The sequence below is a fragment of the Pyxicephalus adspersus genome, chromosome 7, assembly GCF_032062135.1.
Source record: "Pyxicephalus adspersus chromosome 7, UCB_Pads_2.0, whole genome shotgun sequence".
Taxonomy (NCBI): Eukaryota; Metazoa; Chordata; class Amphibia; order Anura; family Pyxicephalidae; genus Pyxicephalus; species Pyxicephalus adspersus.
The window spans coordinates 27,652,147-27,669,474 of NC_092864.1; the positions used below are offsets into that span (position 1 = coordinate 27,652,147).

A 17,328-nucleotide genomic window follows, 5' to 3' on the forward strand; every position below is an offset into this window, starting at 1 on the left:
TATATATATATATATATATATATATATATATATACGGCTGACATTGGGATGGGGGAAAGACAAAGGGGATAGAGAGTGACAGGGAGAGATAGGGAAAGGGCAGATAGAGAAGGAGAGGGTTGAGGGCAAAGAAAAGGTAGGAAAAGACAGAAAAAGAGGAAAAGAGGGAGGGAAGAGAAAGAGAGGAGAAAAGGGGAGAGAGGGTAAAGGGAGAATTGAGAGAGAAGGACAGCGGGAAAAGAGAAGGAAAGCGAGAAGGAAGAGAGAAAGAGCCATAGAAAGGGCAAGAAAGGTAGAGGGCAGAGTGAAAAGAAGGGTGAGAGGGTTACTGGGACAGAGAGAGATACAGAGAGAAGGAAGGTAGGTGGAAAGGAGAGAGAGGGTGGAAAAGAGAGGGAGAAAAGAGGGGAGACAGGGAAGAAGTGAAGGGGTAATAAAATTAAGAGAGAGAAGAGAAATGTCACCCTGCACATATCTCTTCAAACTATGGGACCCCAGTCTAATTAATTTCAGTTTTACTTTGTGCATTGTGTTACTGTAGAGCTGGTCAGCCAGCAGCAGGTTTGAGTTCTACATAGAGATATTGTATTATCATGTATGGTCATAATGCCCTGGACTGTGGCCTGGGTGGCCTTGTGAGAAATCTGGCCCTGCATATGGTCCCAGCTAAAGAAGGCCATGGCTGGCCTTTGTGTGATTTGTGTTTTTCCTCTATCTCCATATAAATATTTTCTGTACAATATTGTCCTTGTTGAATCATTAGTGTGTTGGTGACAATTTCCCTTTCTTTCCATCCTCTGCAGATAATTGTGATGACCCCCTGGTTTCTGTGCTACCGCACACAGCGTTTGACAGCTCCTCACAACTGTTCAGCCACAGCAATGCAAAACTCAACAGCCACAATGGTAAGTTGGGCATTTGAAGTGCGTGTCACCATCTACAGAGCCGCCATGAATAATTCATTAGACCGTCTGTGTCTAACTACAATCAGCGCCTCATGTAAATTATTACAAGCATTTTTTTTTTATTTTCATGAAATCCGTTAGCAAAGTAAATGAGCTACAGGATGAAGAGGACCAATTACAGTGAGAAAGGGCAGGACCGAGAACGTTGTTAGTGATGGGGTTGGATCCTCAAAATGAAAAGAGTTGGTGGAAATCACAAGGGAAGTTGTCACATCCTCACGCTGGGGGTTGAAGGATCATTGAGTTACAAATTGGTTTATGTAAAAGAGCTGCTAAAGCTGAAATTCAAGCAAACAGATAAAACACATGAAAGTGGGATGTTATACTGGAATTTGTATTTTAATCTCCTCCTGAAATTTGCAAAGCTCTGCTAAACTGCGCAGCTTGGTCAGGTTTGGCACAAGACCAGATTTTTCCTTGATGCAGTTCAGAGGATAGTGAAAGGAGAAGCATCAGACTGATGAGCTCCTTTTCCTTCACTTTACTCTCTCCTCCTATTGGCATGGTACTTGCACTGCAGCTTATCAGATACGCTCCTTTGCTGCTTCCCAATTTCCAACCCTAATTCTGCTGTACAAACTTCTGATACCAAGACGATATTCCCCAGATATTTCCCGATAAGGAAACTTTCAGGTCCATGTGTTACCAAAGGCAGTAACTGATTCTCCACCTGAGAATGTTGAAGGTGTGATCTTCACTGCTTTATAAATCCACTTCTATGGGTTTATTTATAAATATTTCATTAATAATATATATAACTTTCACATTTACATATGTTTTTTTTTTATCTGAATCCTGGTTGAAAGTTGTGTGAAAATGTTTAAAAAGGGGCCTGTAAGCATTCTGGAAGCCCAAGGAGTGTCACAGATCTATGGGGGAAGTAGGCTGGGTGCAATGGCCGAGTGTGTCACCCCAATATAAGACTGGCTGTGAAGATATGTGTATGTTATACTGGTCCCTTCACGTCACATATGCCCCCCACCCCCCCAGCCCAAAATACAGGTTACTCACTTGGCCAGATTTATGAAAGCCCTCCAAGACTGGCAAAGATGAGAGAAGTGGGAGAAGTTCTATTATAAAATTTTTCAAATGAACATTGCGTATTAAGATCAGAAATCACATCAGTAAAATTAGGTCCTTGAGTATTTTTCCATAGTCTATTAATAGCAAGTTTTGCTGCTAGGAGGATGTGTGCAACAATAGTCCTAAAAAAGGAAGGGAATTTATTCATGCTGAGATGTAAAACTGCTAGCTCAGGAGAAGGTTTTACAGGAGTATCCAAGCTTTCCACAAAAGGTTAAAAACGTGGTTCCAAAAAGAGCGTGTGGGGTGGCATTGCTATTGCCCTTAAAGATGATACAAAGATGCCCTTGGCTCCGCAACTTTCCCAACATGTAGAGGAGTGAGTATAATTTTTGCAGGGGTAAGATATCCAATTATCTGTGCATTTAGTACTTTTATAAGTGTTACAGAGTGCTGCGGACCAAGATGAACTGGGGATAGTAACCCCTAGCTCCGACTTAATCATATTTAATCTTTATATTTATTGAAGGGAAATTGTAATTTATATAAAAATGCAATTAAAACCTTCTCTGTAGTGAACCCCACCCCCAGCCCCATCCTTTATTGCTGCATTCTTTTTGTTTCTGATAAAAGGATACAATATTTTTAACAATCATATGGAATTCTGGAACATCAAGAGTCAGGAAAAATACCAGATCGAAAATGTAATGAAATTAATCAGAAAAAAAAAATTTATTACATCAAAAACTGCTTGGCGCTGTCAGGTCGATGCTGTTGCTCTGGGTAAGAAATATTCCAAATATAAATAATTGTGCTTTCAAAGAAGCCGTATGGTAAGAAATCAATGGCTCTGATCAGCTCATCGACAGATTGGAGGTATTTATTTACTAAGGGAGATGTACAGGTGTAAATAAAGATATATTGGGCCTAAATTATGAAAGCTCTCTAAGACTGGAGAAGATAGACTATCAGAGCAATACCTGGGTGATCTACCATTTCAGGTTTACTTGATGATCCAGATTTTCCCATGATAGTCTACCTTCTCCAGTCTTGGAGAGCTTTCATAAATCAGGCACAATGTGTATAGGCAAAGGGCAAATTATCTTTCCCTGGAATGTCGTGTAGCCCAACACTAGAGTGGTACATAAAGGGCAATAAATAAGTATTTAAATAATGCAAAGGCAGCAACATTTTGATAAGTATCTCATGGGGTAGACAGAAAAAATGGGGTAGGCACCAAAACCTCAAATAGAGGTTTTGGTGCCCGTAATGACAGTCCACAGGAGGTCACAATAAAAATATTTCCTGTAATAAAAAACTTCACATGGGAGTAAATTGAAGCCTGTCTATTCTCCCTTTTCCAAGAAAATAGATCTTTAGATCTCCCTGAAAAAGTAACTGTTGCTACACAGTATCTCTCCATAGAGCAAAGTGGTCAGGCCTACCCATGGTTTGTTACAGAAAGTAGTACATGCAATTTCTCTTTTGTAAAATAACTAACCCTCTGGCTCCTGATGTATTTTGTTTAAGTTCTAAACTGTACAGGTCATGCAACATGTAGCTTGCAAAAACCACTAATCTGAATTTAGCCATAAAGGGGAACAGATTTGACCAAAGTGATTCAGACAGTGCAAAAGAAGAGAACCATTCAGGGTATGCACATATCTCATCTTCATACAATTTCAAAACCAAGAAATTCTGTTGGAAAAAGATATTTTTAAAATCACTGTCCATGGTGCTCGAGTAAATGATGAGATTAGAATACTGGATTAATATGTATTATAATTATGGTTGGATAATTGCACTCTTTCAGGATAATTGCGTTGCAAAACAAGGCGGCGCTCACATTTTTCCATCCATCTATGTTCATACTGTGTTTGTGCTTTTATTTGCAGGAGCCGGTGGCTGGACCCCCCTGGAATCTAATGGAAAACAATGGCTACAAATTGATCTGGGAGAAAGATTTGATATTACAGGTGTAGCAACACAAGGAAGATACGGAAGTTCCGACTGGGTAACACGGTTCAACATGATGTTCAGCGACACGGGACGAAACTGGAAACCATATCATCATGATAACACCATCTGGGTAGGATTTCAGATTTCCAAACCCTTCAGAATATTTTTTTTTTACTTCAGGCAAAGAACTCAGGCAATTTGTGTAACATCGCTGCCATCCTCCCTGCTACAATGTGTGTTGTGTGAAATCAGCTAAGTCTTGTTAAGTGCTCTCCAATGATAATTACAGAAGTTTGGAGGCCAAGCGATGGCCTTTATTGGCTTACATTAGTTACTAAAGTACAAGCTTTTGACATGACTAATAACCATTCTTCAAATTCCCAAAAAATTGCATGTCTATTAACTAATAAAAAGTAAAGTTTTTTTCATAAACAGGACAATAATGCAGAAAAAAGGAGCTGCAAGCCTGGCTGGTATATACAACCAGCAACCCCCCACCCTATATGAATGAACTGGAACATAATATACATAAATGTACACATGTATTGTATATAAATAGTCATATGAAACATTCTTATTTTCTTAACTGGTATTATTTGGCCTTGTCAGGGTCACTGATCACAGGGTCTCTCCTACATATACCAGGATATGTTACCATGTATTCATTCAAAATGTTATTATGAAAATATCAAATGCTAGGTCCAACTTAAGTATTGGTCTGCTTTAGGCATTTAGAATTTATCTTGTTGGTTTTGTAGGATAAACACGTATGAAGGAGAATTACATATGGAGTAATACTCTTGCAGAAATGTTTTTGCTAAATGATGGAATTGGTGAGCTGGATACACACGGGATCTTGGCAAGGCAATATCATATCAAGCATTTTTTTTTGGGGGGGGGGGCATACATGGAAGCCCAGTAAGTGACTGTTACTTTCTGATAATGTGATGGATAAATATTGATATATAGAAAGGTGAAGGCTGCTTTCATGAATCCTTACATTCACATGTAGGATGTTTTTTATGTATTAGGTATATGCTCATATTATCACTGAGGAATAATGCCCTGCAGGTGGTTTTCCAATGCTCATTCACCCTACAATGGCAAACCGCTAACAATCTAAGGGCACTAATGCATAATGGGACATATCGTGTTGTTTAAAATGTACCCATACATTTATGTTTTGAGAAATGTAATTTTCCTCCTCTTCTTTGTGGCCCCTTTATAAGAGTGTGGGGCTAAAGTTTTCCCCTGAATAACAAAAAATATTATCAGATTTTGCAACCTTTCCCCACTATGCTAAACATATTCCTTCTCACTTGGAAAGATTTCCCTTCACCCCATTAAGAACAAAGAACGTGAAAGGGGTTCATTTACACCTGGCTGCCGAATGCATTGCCTTAATGTACTGTATGTAAGGTAACATACATTAAAATGCATTAATTTGCATTGCATTAAGGCAGCCTATTCTAATGCATGGGCGGTCAAAGCACCAGAATAGACAAAAAATCCAAATCTTGTATGATTCATTGCACCAAAAAAGCACCATAATGTATTACCACTCATTGTAGTTCATTGCAATGCACCTGAATTAGATGCAAATAAAAATAAAAGTTCATGGCATGTGCTGCAGTAACAGATTAATGCATTCCTGCAGCACACAAATGTGGATGGGACCCTAAACCTAATAAAAAACGAAAAAAAATATGGTATTTATTTCTAGTTTTTCCTCCTTTGTGTTTTATTCTGAGCATGAAACATATCTAAGGGGGTAAATATATAAATATTTTATGCCGGCTTCAAATTTGAGTTTTCCTAAATTAGGGAAACTTTGAGTTACAGAAAGCTATGCTTAGTCTTTAATTCATGTAAGTTATGTCCCCATGGGTATACCTGTTTCCACCATTCTGGCAATTTTGGTGGCAAATCAATGCTCAGGGGTTTTGGCTTGATTTTGGAGAATCTTTGGAGAAATTCAAAAAGGTCATTTTAATATCATTTAAGGTCCACTGTAAGCCAACAGAGATTTAAAGGTTAGTGAATCTGTAAAAGAACAAAGAAATTATTTCTGTCCGAACATTTTGCTGCCAACTGCTCTAGAATTTTCTTTATTGCTGTAGCCACATTAATATAAATGAAAGTCTTGCCAGCCATCATTGTGGTCCTGCCCTAAAAGCTGCACTTTCCTCTCTTTACCAAAGGGATTATTTTTCTCTTGCAGAAGTATCGAAGTCAGTGGCGCTTTTAGTGGTGTAGATTTTAATGGATGGTGAAAGACTATGATATCAATCATGCAGCATTAAGAGTTTTTCAGGCACTTTATTGTACAAGACCTCCCAGGATGCAACTCTTAATAATACAAGAGAGCTCCGGCCCCGTACTTAACAGTGCTTAGCCTGAGCTGCACTTTTATTCTGGCAGAGAAGGTGGAACTTTTCACTACATTAGCCATTCCCATGAGAAAGCTCATTTAATGATTTAATATACGAAGTATGGGGCATTAGTAGTATTGTGAGATGTTATTAATGCAACTTTGTATTTTTCAAGCTAATTCCTGCATATTTTAGTCATTTTGTCATATGGACTTCCAGTGTAGACTACACATTTAGGTGCTGAAGCACTTTCTAAAGGGATGTTCAATGTTGTCACAATCGGAAAACCCACTCTAAAATATGTCATGAAGCTGGGTGATCTTGCAATGGAGGGCCTCACACAACTGATTCCTGGTTTGGGATGGCAAATGACCTTACCCCTATATTCAGTTCCTGTGGTGTCACTTTGTCAATGGGACTTCCAATAGAGACTAAATGTAGCTGTGCTAATGCCCAGTCATGGTCCACTGTGTCACCATCTGAAAACCCACCTTGAAAAAGGCAACGTAGCTCTCTCTGGAGAACACGTAGACAGCAAATGGTTGCAGAGAGGTTGTAAGGCCCTGGTACAGCACCAGTGCTCACCGGACAACATTCCAACAATACCACTCTCTTCGCCTATAGAAAATCCCAGCTCAGACTCAGGAAACCAGTTGTGTTGTCCCAGCACACGTGTGCCCCCATGACTTCTGTGTGCAAGGGTTGGCATCTCAGAATGAACTGGCAGAGCATCAGGAGCCCACAGATAATACAGTAAAAGGATTCCAACAAAGGCAAATCAGAGTAAATAAAACTGTGATCCAACCACTTCCAAGGCAGCCTTTTCAGTAGGTTATATATGTGCTTGTTTTAAGTTATCTGAGTTCATTTACAAATACCAATGTAATGGGTTTAGTTCTGCTTTAACAGTGACTCACTGGGCATGATTTATTAAGCATTCCAAGGCTGGAGAGAATACACTGATTTCATCCATGAACTTGGGTGATCCACCAAACCTCCCAAAATAAATAAATTAATTAATTAATAAAAATAAAATAAATTTAATTTCCTCTCCCAGGAGTTCTGCTGCTCTTTTTCCCTCCCAGCAACGACTAGGCAGCATGGTTCTTTCTGATCACTTTCCAGCAGTAATAATGAAGCCTTCCAACGTTTTGTTCTCTAAAAACAGATCAAGGGCACTGAACCAAAGATGGAAAACTATTTTGATGACTTCAGTGCATCCACCTTGATTTTCTAGGATGAGTTACTCCATAATGCTAGTTGCTTCAAAAAGCTGTAAGAACTTTTAAGCACACTTACTGCTTTTAAAGAATTTGTAAGTACTTGAATGCCTGTAGCTTGGCTATCGATTCCATTTGAACTTGTGTACATCTGTTGTATCTTCAACAGAAGACATGTTAGGTAATTGGTATTCATGCTCATAGGGTAATAAAAAATATAAGTTAGATGCTGCATGCAAGAGCCACTTATCGGAATACAGTTAGAATCATGCTAGGAAACAGCAAAGATATAAGTGTTGCTCTTCTAAATGATGAAAGGAAAGACCCTTTCCAGCATGATTCCCCACATTTTGTACCCTGTACATTTTATGAGGCTGTACCTAAATATGTAGAACTTCACCCTCCATAATGGAAACACATTTTAGCCTTTCTTGCTTGCTGTTTCTCATCTCAGTGTACACAGTGCTGCTACGTTTATCAAGTTGAGTACCTCCACACATTCAGCATATTGTGAGTCTTCAAACAGCAGAGACATCAAAGAACTGCAACACAGTCAGGGAACTTCCTCTCCTGGTTTGCACCATACGACCAGCTGTCAGCAGAGACACCAATTATAAACAATTTCTAAATAGTTGGAGGAAAGAACTCATTTCATGGGAATGTGGAAGAATCTACAGACTTTCTCTAAACAAATGCATCATTAATTTCCTCTCAGCAAACAGTTTATGAAAACTAGCCAACTTGGTTCATCCAGATAAACAATTTGTGAACAGCCAAATGTAGTGCGACTTTCCAAGACTAGATTTAAACATAAAAATATCGCTTAATGATTTAAGGCCAAAACTATCTAGAGATGATATATGTGTTTTGGCAAATCACTGGTTCATTAAATCTACTGGTGACTTTTTATTCTTTTAATGTTGAAAAGTCCCCTTAGTTACTTTAAACCTCCCTTATTTTACCTTCACCAAATTTTGGTGAGGCTAAAACTGAACTATGTTATTCCCTATTGTAAATCTCTCTTTTGTTTCAACCTGTTGTACACTTCCTCATGATTGGCAGGGATGTACAGAACCTCCAGGTTGCCATTGAGGGCCTCACACAACTGCATCCTGGTTTGGGATGGCAACCTCCATGCAGTAAAATGATTCCAGCAAAGGGGACTTTGCTATTTATTTCACCAACAAATGGGCATTAGTCTTCCTGAAGATGAGAGGTGGTGATGAATCTATTCATCGTCCTTATCTCAAGAACCTGCCATTGTATCTTAAACCTGCAAAACAGACTGAAATGCTTTTGTTAACACCTTTCTTTCAGCCTAAGGCCAACTTGGGGGTTAGCTAATTAACATAACTTCATGTTTTTGGAATGTGGGAGAAAACTCATGCAAACATGGGGAGAACATGCAAACTCCATGCAGCTAACCACTGATTAACTGGGCTGCCAATACTAATCAATTCTGGTTAATTACATTGCTCTTTATAACCCTTGGGTTAGCCCTAAATGGCCAAATCCTTACTCTAGTGCTGCAGTGACCTTCAATTTGATTAGATCTCATGGTCCAACCTCCTTGTCAGCTAACAAATCTGATAAACTGGGGCCTTCTTCTCCTGTGCAGCACTAAAATCCCAACCGTTGTTGCCCACCCTTCTCAATTCTTTCTTTGGAAACCACTTAAAACCTATGATCTATGCAAATCCATTGTCATCCTCTTCAAGGGTGCCAAAACGACTCCTCCATAGGTAAAGTGAATGGGTGTTGTCACTCTAGAACAGGATATGTGATTCACCAACTGAAGTTAAAGAAATTACACCCTACCACTGGCAAGCTGCAATATATAACATTTTGCACCCTTAGATTTAAAAACTCTTAAACATAATCCCAATCTAAATAATACCAAATACTTCTAATTGGGAAGAGTAAACATCTATGCAGAAAGTGAAATTAAGGTTCTTTCCTTTAGTTTGTGCACATGCTGAGCTTCTGAAGTCTATTTGAGAGCTTTCAAGTTTTCTCTGTCTGACCTTCCATCAAAAATTGAAGAAGGTAATAGGGTTCCAAGATTTAAATGATTGACAGTCAGCGGGATTATGCTGCTCATGCCAGTCAATCATCAAGGTATAAATAAACCAGTCGTGTAGCCGTTTATTGGGTAGATTTTATAAATAACAATAACATAATGATTACATATCGATATTCCACCTCCTTCCATCTCCTCTCCCTCCATCTCCTCTTTTCATTTAATGTTTGCACATTGGTCTCAGTACAAAGCTGCTCTTAAGAATACGTGTCTCTAAACTGGGAATCATAGCTAAGACACATGTTTACGTTCTTCACCTTTTGACTCAGCATCAAGCTATTGAACTCTAATAATGTGGAGGAAAGTGGTAAGTGGAAACAATGGATTTTTCCTCTCTGAATTATCCTCTCAGCACTTTTATAGGCCGCAGGGATGCACAGGAAATACAGGGGAAATAATTGGACTGCAGAAAGGAAGCCCATGTCTGCAAATCTGACTTCCAGAACTCTAAACTAATATATGTTCTTGCCATCCTCCCTTCTCCAGGGAAGATACATTGCTAAATATCTAGAGAAGAAAACAGTAAAAGAAAAAGAAATGTATTTCTATTCATAAATTCAATTTAATGGGTGCTGAAATGTTTTCCACTCAAGGCTGCATTGTGACAATAGAGCAAAAAAAGCAGAACATTTCACCAAAGCAGAATATCGGGTTTTATCTTTGACAAAAGCCAACTTTACTTTCCTCCATTTGTAATTCAGTGGATATTATACGTGGAGACCGCCAGAACTTATCATTGTAGAAATGAAGGTCACAGAGACCTTCAATGCATCTTAATAATGACATGGAAATTACAATGGCACTTGAACTTTCTTAGAAAACCAATAAAGTCCTGAGAGCCTCCAGATCTTTTCAGAAAAACAGTAACAATCATTGAGACTAATATATATTCCGATAAAGTCAATAGAAATAACAGAGACCTCCAATACCTCTTGAAAATGCAGAGGTCACAGAGATCAACAGGTTCTTGGCAAAGTATTGGAAGTCGATAAGGCCTTTTGGACTTAACAATGGAGGTTAAGGAGGTCATGGAGATGACTCTAGGCAATGCAGTCTCCATCACAGAAACTCCCATGGCTAACCAAAGAATGGAGGTCACATAGAGCCCAAAGATTCCGGTAATGCTATGGAGATTAATGATAAACCCAGGACATCTCAGAAAACAATGGCACACAGATACCTCCTGGATACGTAATAAGCCCAAGAGGTCTCCAAACATCTCAGAAAAGCTAACAGTCTAAGAAACCCCAAAGACTTCCTGTCAAGTCAGTGGAAATCACAGTGGCCCCCAGAGGACTGGTAATTATCATAATTGGCCTCTGAATATTACATGCTTTTGCAGCAGTATTGATTGTCCCCTATTTATTCTGTGTTGCTTGTGTTGAAAGGCATAGACTCAGATATCTTAAACTATGGACTAGGACTAATTGCAGGCATTGTGGCTCTCAAAGAGGATTTTGGCAGACCGGACAAGGATGGGGTTTGTGTAATATTCCCTATTAGTTAGCATGACAAAGACTTTGACCTTTCTTACCGTTTCAGTGCTCTGCTATAGCCTTTGTACCACATAATTGGTAAAGGATTGTGTCGGTCCCATACAGATTGAACACTTGAGGGATTTCCAGTGAACACTTGAGAGTTTTCCAATGTGGCTCTGCAAATGTGTGCTTATTTGACAAAAAAGGCAATTGTAAGGTCAAGTACTGAAATTAGCCAAAAAAACAGGCCCACAATTGATGTTTTTAATTTATCCCAAAGGTATTCAAAAGGCTGTGCAGAAAATGCAAGCCCCCCCAGCCACCAAACTGATGACACCGTGTCTTCATGTAGCTGGCTCTGTATACAAAGGCACAGACATGATTGAACATAAAAAATCTTTACCAAGGTTTTGTCCCAAGGTTGAAACTGCACAATGTGCTGAAATATAAGTACTTCTTCAAAGCGATATGAAGTAGAACAAATAAAAGGGGTTTCTAGGAATTAATTATTATATATTTATATTTAATAAAAACTGCTTCAATTGCAACAACATTGGTATAGTTATAGCGACCAGTAACAACAAAAACAATGGGCCTGATTTATTAAAGCTCTTCAAGACTGGAGAAGATACACTTTAATAATGAACCCTGAGGATTAAGCAATCCTGGAATGGATGTAGTCTCCGGTAGGGAGTGTAAAATCAACAGAGAGGTTGCATTTAAAATGCCACTGATCTTATATTAGTTCAGTCCTATCCTCAAAATCTCATCTACAAGGGGCAACCAGAGAGACGCACAAAGAAGTGGAGAAGCCCAGGACAAACTGAAAAGCCAAAAAAATGTTTTTAGTTAGTAAATAGACTGTTACCCTAAATTTACTCTGCTAGTGCAGCAGCATTCATCTCAGCAGTTGGTGCAGCCTTTGCAATGGGCATAAGTATCCTTCACTGGAAACACTTGAACTCAATCATTCAGAGGGCTCTCTACATACTTTTGGCTATATTGGTTGGTGTGGTGGTCAGTTACCACCTATATTATAAACCTTATGAAGTTGAGTTCTGTCCTTAAAAATGTATGTATGCTTGTAGGCAGTAAGATCATGAGTTGTAAAGGAAGAGGAACAGCTGCACAAATGCACATTTCACTTATGATAAGGTGTGAACTTAAAACATATGGTAAGCATTTGCAATACTCAGAATTTACTTAGAATGAATTGTGGTATAATCATAATGAGGTAGAAATGTTTCTTGATACTATTTTGAAAATCATTCTTGCTTGGCCACTATTTTCAGGGGACTTTCTTTGTGTCTTGTGCTTGTTAAAGCAAATCTTATCTATGTGGGTCCTGAGGGATATGATGTAAATTCCCACTCAACATACTAAACCATTTCGACATGTACTGGTTGTTTTTTTAAATGAGATACATACATCAGTTTTAGGTTATGGAGGTAAAAGATAGTAATTTTCTACAGATCTCTGGAGAGAAAATATTGTTTGTGAAGACAAAAAGGTAAATTGGACACTGGAGGATTTAGAAAGTTGCTTTATATAGAGCAATATATTTATTATGTGTATTAAAACAAGTTAAACAGAAGATCTCATCCTAACATAGTGACAGTGGTGCTGGCTTTGGGGTTCATGGCTTGAAAATTGTTCCGTGCTAATAAAAATGAGTCCTTCAAAAAGATAACTCATGCAAGTAGTGTTAATATTCTAATTTCAGTGGACCCAAGTGCAGTGAAAGAATCAAATCTGTATTAAAGTGAAGGTAGGACCATCTCTGAAGAACAAACCATTGTTATTAGATTGAAAAGAAACAAGGAGGGGTTAGAGTTCTATGTTGTGTCTTAAAAGTCATATTCCTAAAGGTAGGGATTGCTTAAACACTACAGAAGTCTGTACCTCGTATTGGCAACCTGGGGCAAAGATGGTAAGCTGTGAGGACCAGCCACTTAGATCATGGTATAAGACATCTCTTGTGTTCACCAATAAGTGATATGTGTTCTTGATTTATTTTCTCTTGAAATTTCTTGTATGTTCTGTTCTAAGTAAATGTATTTTATCTTAATTAGTAATTATTCATAAAATGCTAATTAGAATAGATTATTTCTAAAAATTACATGTACACTACAAAAAAAAAGCAGAAATTACTTTTTGACCAAATTGAAAGAATTTGCAAGATTATTTTAATTGATAAATGATAGATTTTTACAGCAATTTCTTTTATTAACAGACCCCCTACTGTCCTCCCCCATGGTTCTTGATCTTGTGAAATTAGTGCCGATTAGTTATGTAAAGGCAAGGTACATCAATTGAATAAATCTAGAAATATATAAACTGGAAAAAGTTGAAAAATGTCTCCAAACGGAGAAAAAAAGCAGACAGTAAACACCAAAACCATAGCAGCTTTCCATTTGTTTAGGTCATGGTGTAGCCATTGGTTATTTCTGACTTTCAGCTGGACTGGTTTAGTAATGATGAAGATGTTTCACCATTATCCAACTTTTTTTTTAAAACTTGTGAACTGGAGAAACCAGTTGGATGACAAGGTTGCCTGCATATGGAAATTATTTAAAACACTCCATTTTAGGGACTAATGAAACCTTGCTTTGCAGGAGCTAAGACCTACACCTTAATCACCCAGAATGCTACATATTGTGTCATATGCCCTTGTGTGCTAAGTGGTTCCAACAATCAGCCCATACTTTACTACAAGACACATATTTTATGACTTAAAGTGAGGATTTACCTGCTGGGGAGGGAAATAGACATAATTCTTTACCATGCTAATGCTTTTATTACATTTTTAAAGAATCTGTGTCACTATAATTGATGCATTGTTGAAGGCCACAGAAGGCGACTTTAGCTTTTGGTAAAATTCTTGATCAAGTAGAGTAAGCATGCTTATTACTTGAGTGTGTTTCTTTACAACTTTTATAGCAATATTACTTTACCAGTTGTAGAATGTGTGATGCCAAATTCAGAGTATATTTGGCATCATGTACCCTAATTTCACTTGGAAACAAAATTAAAGAGCCTGAATATATAAGTTTTTTTTCTACTTTAGTAAAGCTGCAACCTTTCTTTGAAACCTAACTTGGTTCAGTGTTAGGTTAGAGTAAAGCTTTGCTAGTTTTTTCATGGTTGTCTCATGCCAATTCTTCTAAGAAGGCATGACTCTGACAGCAATATGTGGATCTGCCAATCTTCATCATTAACAAAGGTTCTTGCAGGTCATACCACATATTGACATGCTGAGATAATACCTTCATGTTTATGCATTTTCGTTTTTTTGAGTAGTGCTGTTATCTGCCATGTCCCCTGGGAAACCTCCATTTATTATACAAATTATAAAGGAAGATGAGAATTTACAAATGCACAAATCTGGGGATTCTTGGCAAACCATAGGTTTTGAAACATTTCTGAACTGTAAAATGAAAAGTATGTAAAGGAGTGGCAAAGATACCACCCTCACAATGGAAGACACAAGTGTAAAGGTCACCCATGTCTGGGCTGTAAACGGAATAGCATGAGTAGGAGATTAGGGAGAGCCTGACCTATTTTAAATGTCATCAATCTAAGTGTAACTAAATGTTGCTTGTGATCAGTGTTGTTTTTTGGAGTCAGGTGTTCTGCTTAGGTGTCCACCTTGTTTGGAACTGAAAACCTTCCTAAGTGTTCCTAATTAGGGTTCTGTGGAACCCCATGGTTCCTAAGGAGTTTTCGAAGGGTTTCTTGAGCAATGCGCAGTTTGTGACCCTCAGGTCAGTTTATGTGACACCAATAATCTTTTTGGCTATCTGTAAGCCAATGGTGAGTGTATTCTTCCCGATGGTCATCAATATAAGACGCATTCTTCCCATTCAACACCAAGCTAATGTACTGTGAGCTATGGATATAGTTTTTTTAGAAGGGGTTCCCTGGGGACCTGAAACTCATTCCAAGAGTTACTCCATGTTAAAAAGGTCAAAAAAAGGTTGCTATAGATGCTATCAATGACAGAATGTACATTGGTAGTTTTTTGTAGCTACATAAGATTGTATCTTATTCATTTTGTTCTGTTTTGGAGAAAATCTTCATTTTATTTTTCTTCCTGGATTAATATTAGAAAAAAATGTCTAGCAAAGTGACTTCGACACATAAAAATGATTCATGAAGCAACCTGTGATGCATTAAAAGCTCATTTTCCGTACTGTGCTTGTCACAAGATTACCCATCATGTGTCCTAGCGAGAATTTCTGCATATTCGTCTTCTTAGCCATTCTCCTCTGTATAATGGGTTCCCCATATTTCTTCTCTGGATGGCAGAATGTTATGCTTTTCATGTCACTCATCAGCTAATGCTGCTAAACAAAATGCTCAATGCTTGTTGAGTTTGGAAAGGGGATAAAGAGAGATGCAGAAGGAAGCAAAAACAATGGAAGGATTACAGTTGATCCAAATTAAAGGTTCTGTATTGTATATGACAGTGATTGACTGGGCAGTGAAGAAAGGTGTCTTCAGGTGACAAGTCACATAGCCAGGGTAAAGCTTGTGATAGCAAGAAGTAAAGTATTTTAATGTATTAATTTCTGCCCTAGTCCCATGAGTTCTCAATTTATGCAGTGCAGAGGGGGTGGGGGGACCTAATTTCCTAATTTCGCCAGTAAGTTTAATAGCAGCTTGGATTTTGGCTTTAATAGACCAACTTTTATTAATTGCAAACAGAAAAATTAAGAGGAAGTCAGGAGAAGAGTATTTCTACTTTATGGAGGGTCATATTTGATAATAGTTGTACAATCAGTAAAGTTAAGACAAGGTGGACGGACTTGAGATGTCTCTTTTTTGTCGTATTGTGAGTCATGAGTCATTGAGAGCAGATTTTGGAGAAAGTATATTAGGTTGGAAAATGGGTGATTCCTGCTTTCCCTAGGAGGAACAGTATTCATTGGATTGCTCTCTCAGCTGTCCCACCAAATGCTTCTTACCATTGCCAAAAGTGAAGGAAAGCACAGGATTGAATTTATATTTCCGCATGAGTCTCAAACTAATTTGCATTGTCTGCAAAATGCATTTAGTTTGGAATGATTTGAGACCAAACAATTGTTAGACAATTGAACTTCCTTCACACTATATTGCTAATATACATATATTATTGCTATATATGTTGTCTTATGAAATAAAAATTGCTGGCATTTTAAATTTATAATGATAATCAGTAATTAGATGTCCCAAATTTGGTATCTGTACTAGTTGTTTATAGGTGACATTTGGAAAGCACCTTTTTCATTGCTCTATCTTCTACCTTGTGAAGTCTTTGTTGGAGGCTAGGATATCCCAATGGCGAGTGTATAAAAAATTAGAGAGAATGTCTGTAACAGTTTATTTTAAACTGTTTGGAGGAGGTTGTTGTAGGGTTCAAAGTACCTTAAAAAGAGTTTTGTTGAGAAAAAGGATGTTTGTGTGAGAGTGGGGTATCCTAATGGTGAGTGTAATTAGAAAAGTGGAGAGAATGTCAGGAGCAGAATATTTTCTACCTTAAAGAGCGTGATTTTGGAAGGGATGATATACCAATGGTGGTATATTTACATGGGTTGAAAGTCGGGAGAAGAGCATCTTGTACTTTAGGAATGACCATGTTGGAAAGTGTGATATTCCATTGGTTAGTTTATTCAGAAAAGTAGATAGAAGTTCAGAAGCAACGCATTTTCTACCCATTGGAAGTTGTTGTGAGAGGGTATGAAATCCCTTAACTGTAGTCAAGTCAAGTGTAGTATTTCCTACCTTATGGAGGTTCATGCTGGAGGTGTCCCAGGGCTGAGTGTAATCAGAAAGTCTGGGATAAGTTCAGCAGCAGAGTGTTTTCTACATTACAGAGAATCATGTTTTGATTTCTGATGGTGAATGTAACCAAAAAGATAGGGAGAAGGTAAGGAGAAAAGTATTTTCTAAGTTATGGAAGTTTGTGTTGTAGGGTTGGACATCCCAATTTTTAGTGTAATTGGAAAAGTAGAAAAAACGTTGGAAACAGAATATTTTCTACCATTTAGAAGATAATGTTGGAAGTATGATATCCCAGTCGTGATGTGTTTAGAAAAATAGAGAGAAAGTCAGTAGCATATTATTTCTACCTTATGAAGGATCCTGTTGAAGGTTTGATATACTGGTTGTTAGTGTAATCAGAAGGATCGGGAGAAGGTTGGGGCAAAGTATTTTGTACCTTTTGAGCGGTCATTCTGTAGGTTGCATATC

General features: G+C 38.0%; 1 protein-coding gene across 1 annotated transcript in view; it reads left to right on the top strand.

The window, feature by feature from the left end:
- LOC140335374 (contactin-associated protein-like 5) overlaps positions 1 to 17,328 on the top strand; it is a 212,877-nt gene that overhangs the window by 31,936 nt on the left and 163,613 nt on the right. Inside the window, exons 2-3 of the mRNA XM_072417940.1 lie at positions 804 to 905; positions 3,884 to 4,077. Of these exons, the coding sequence (XP_072274041.1) occupies positions 804 to 905; positions 3,884 to 4,077 (296 nt within the window). The remainder of the gene's footprint in view (positions 1 to 803; positions 906 to 3,883; positions 4,078 to 17,328) is intronic.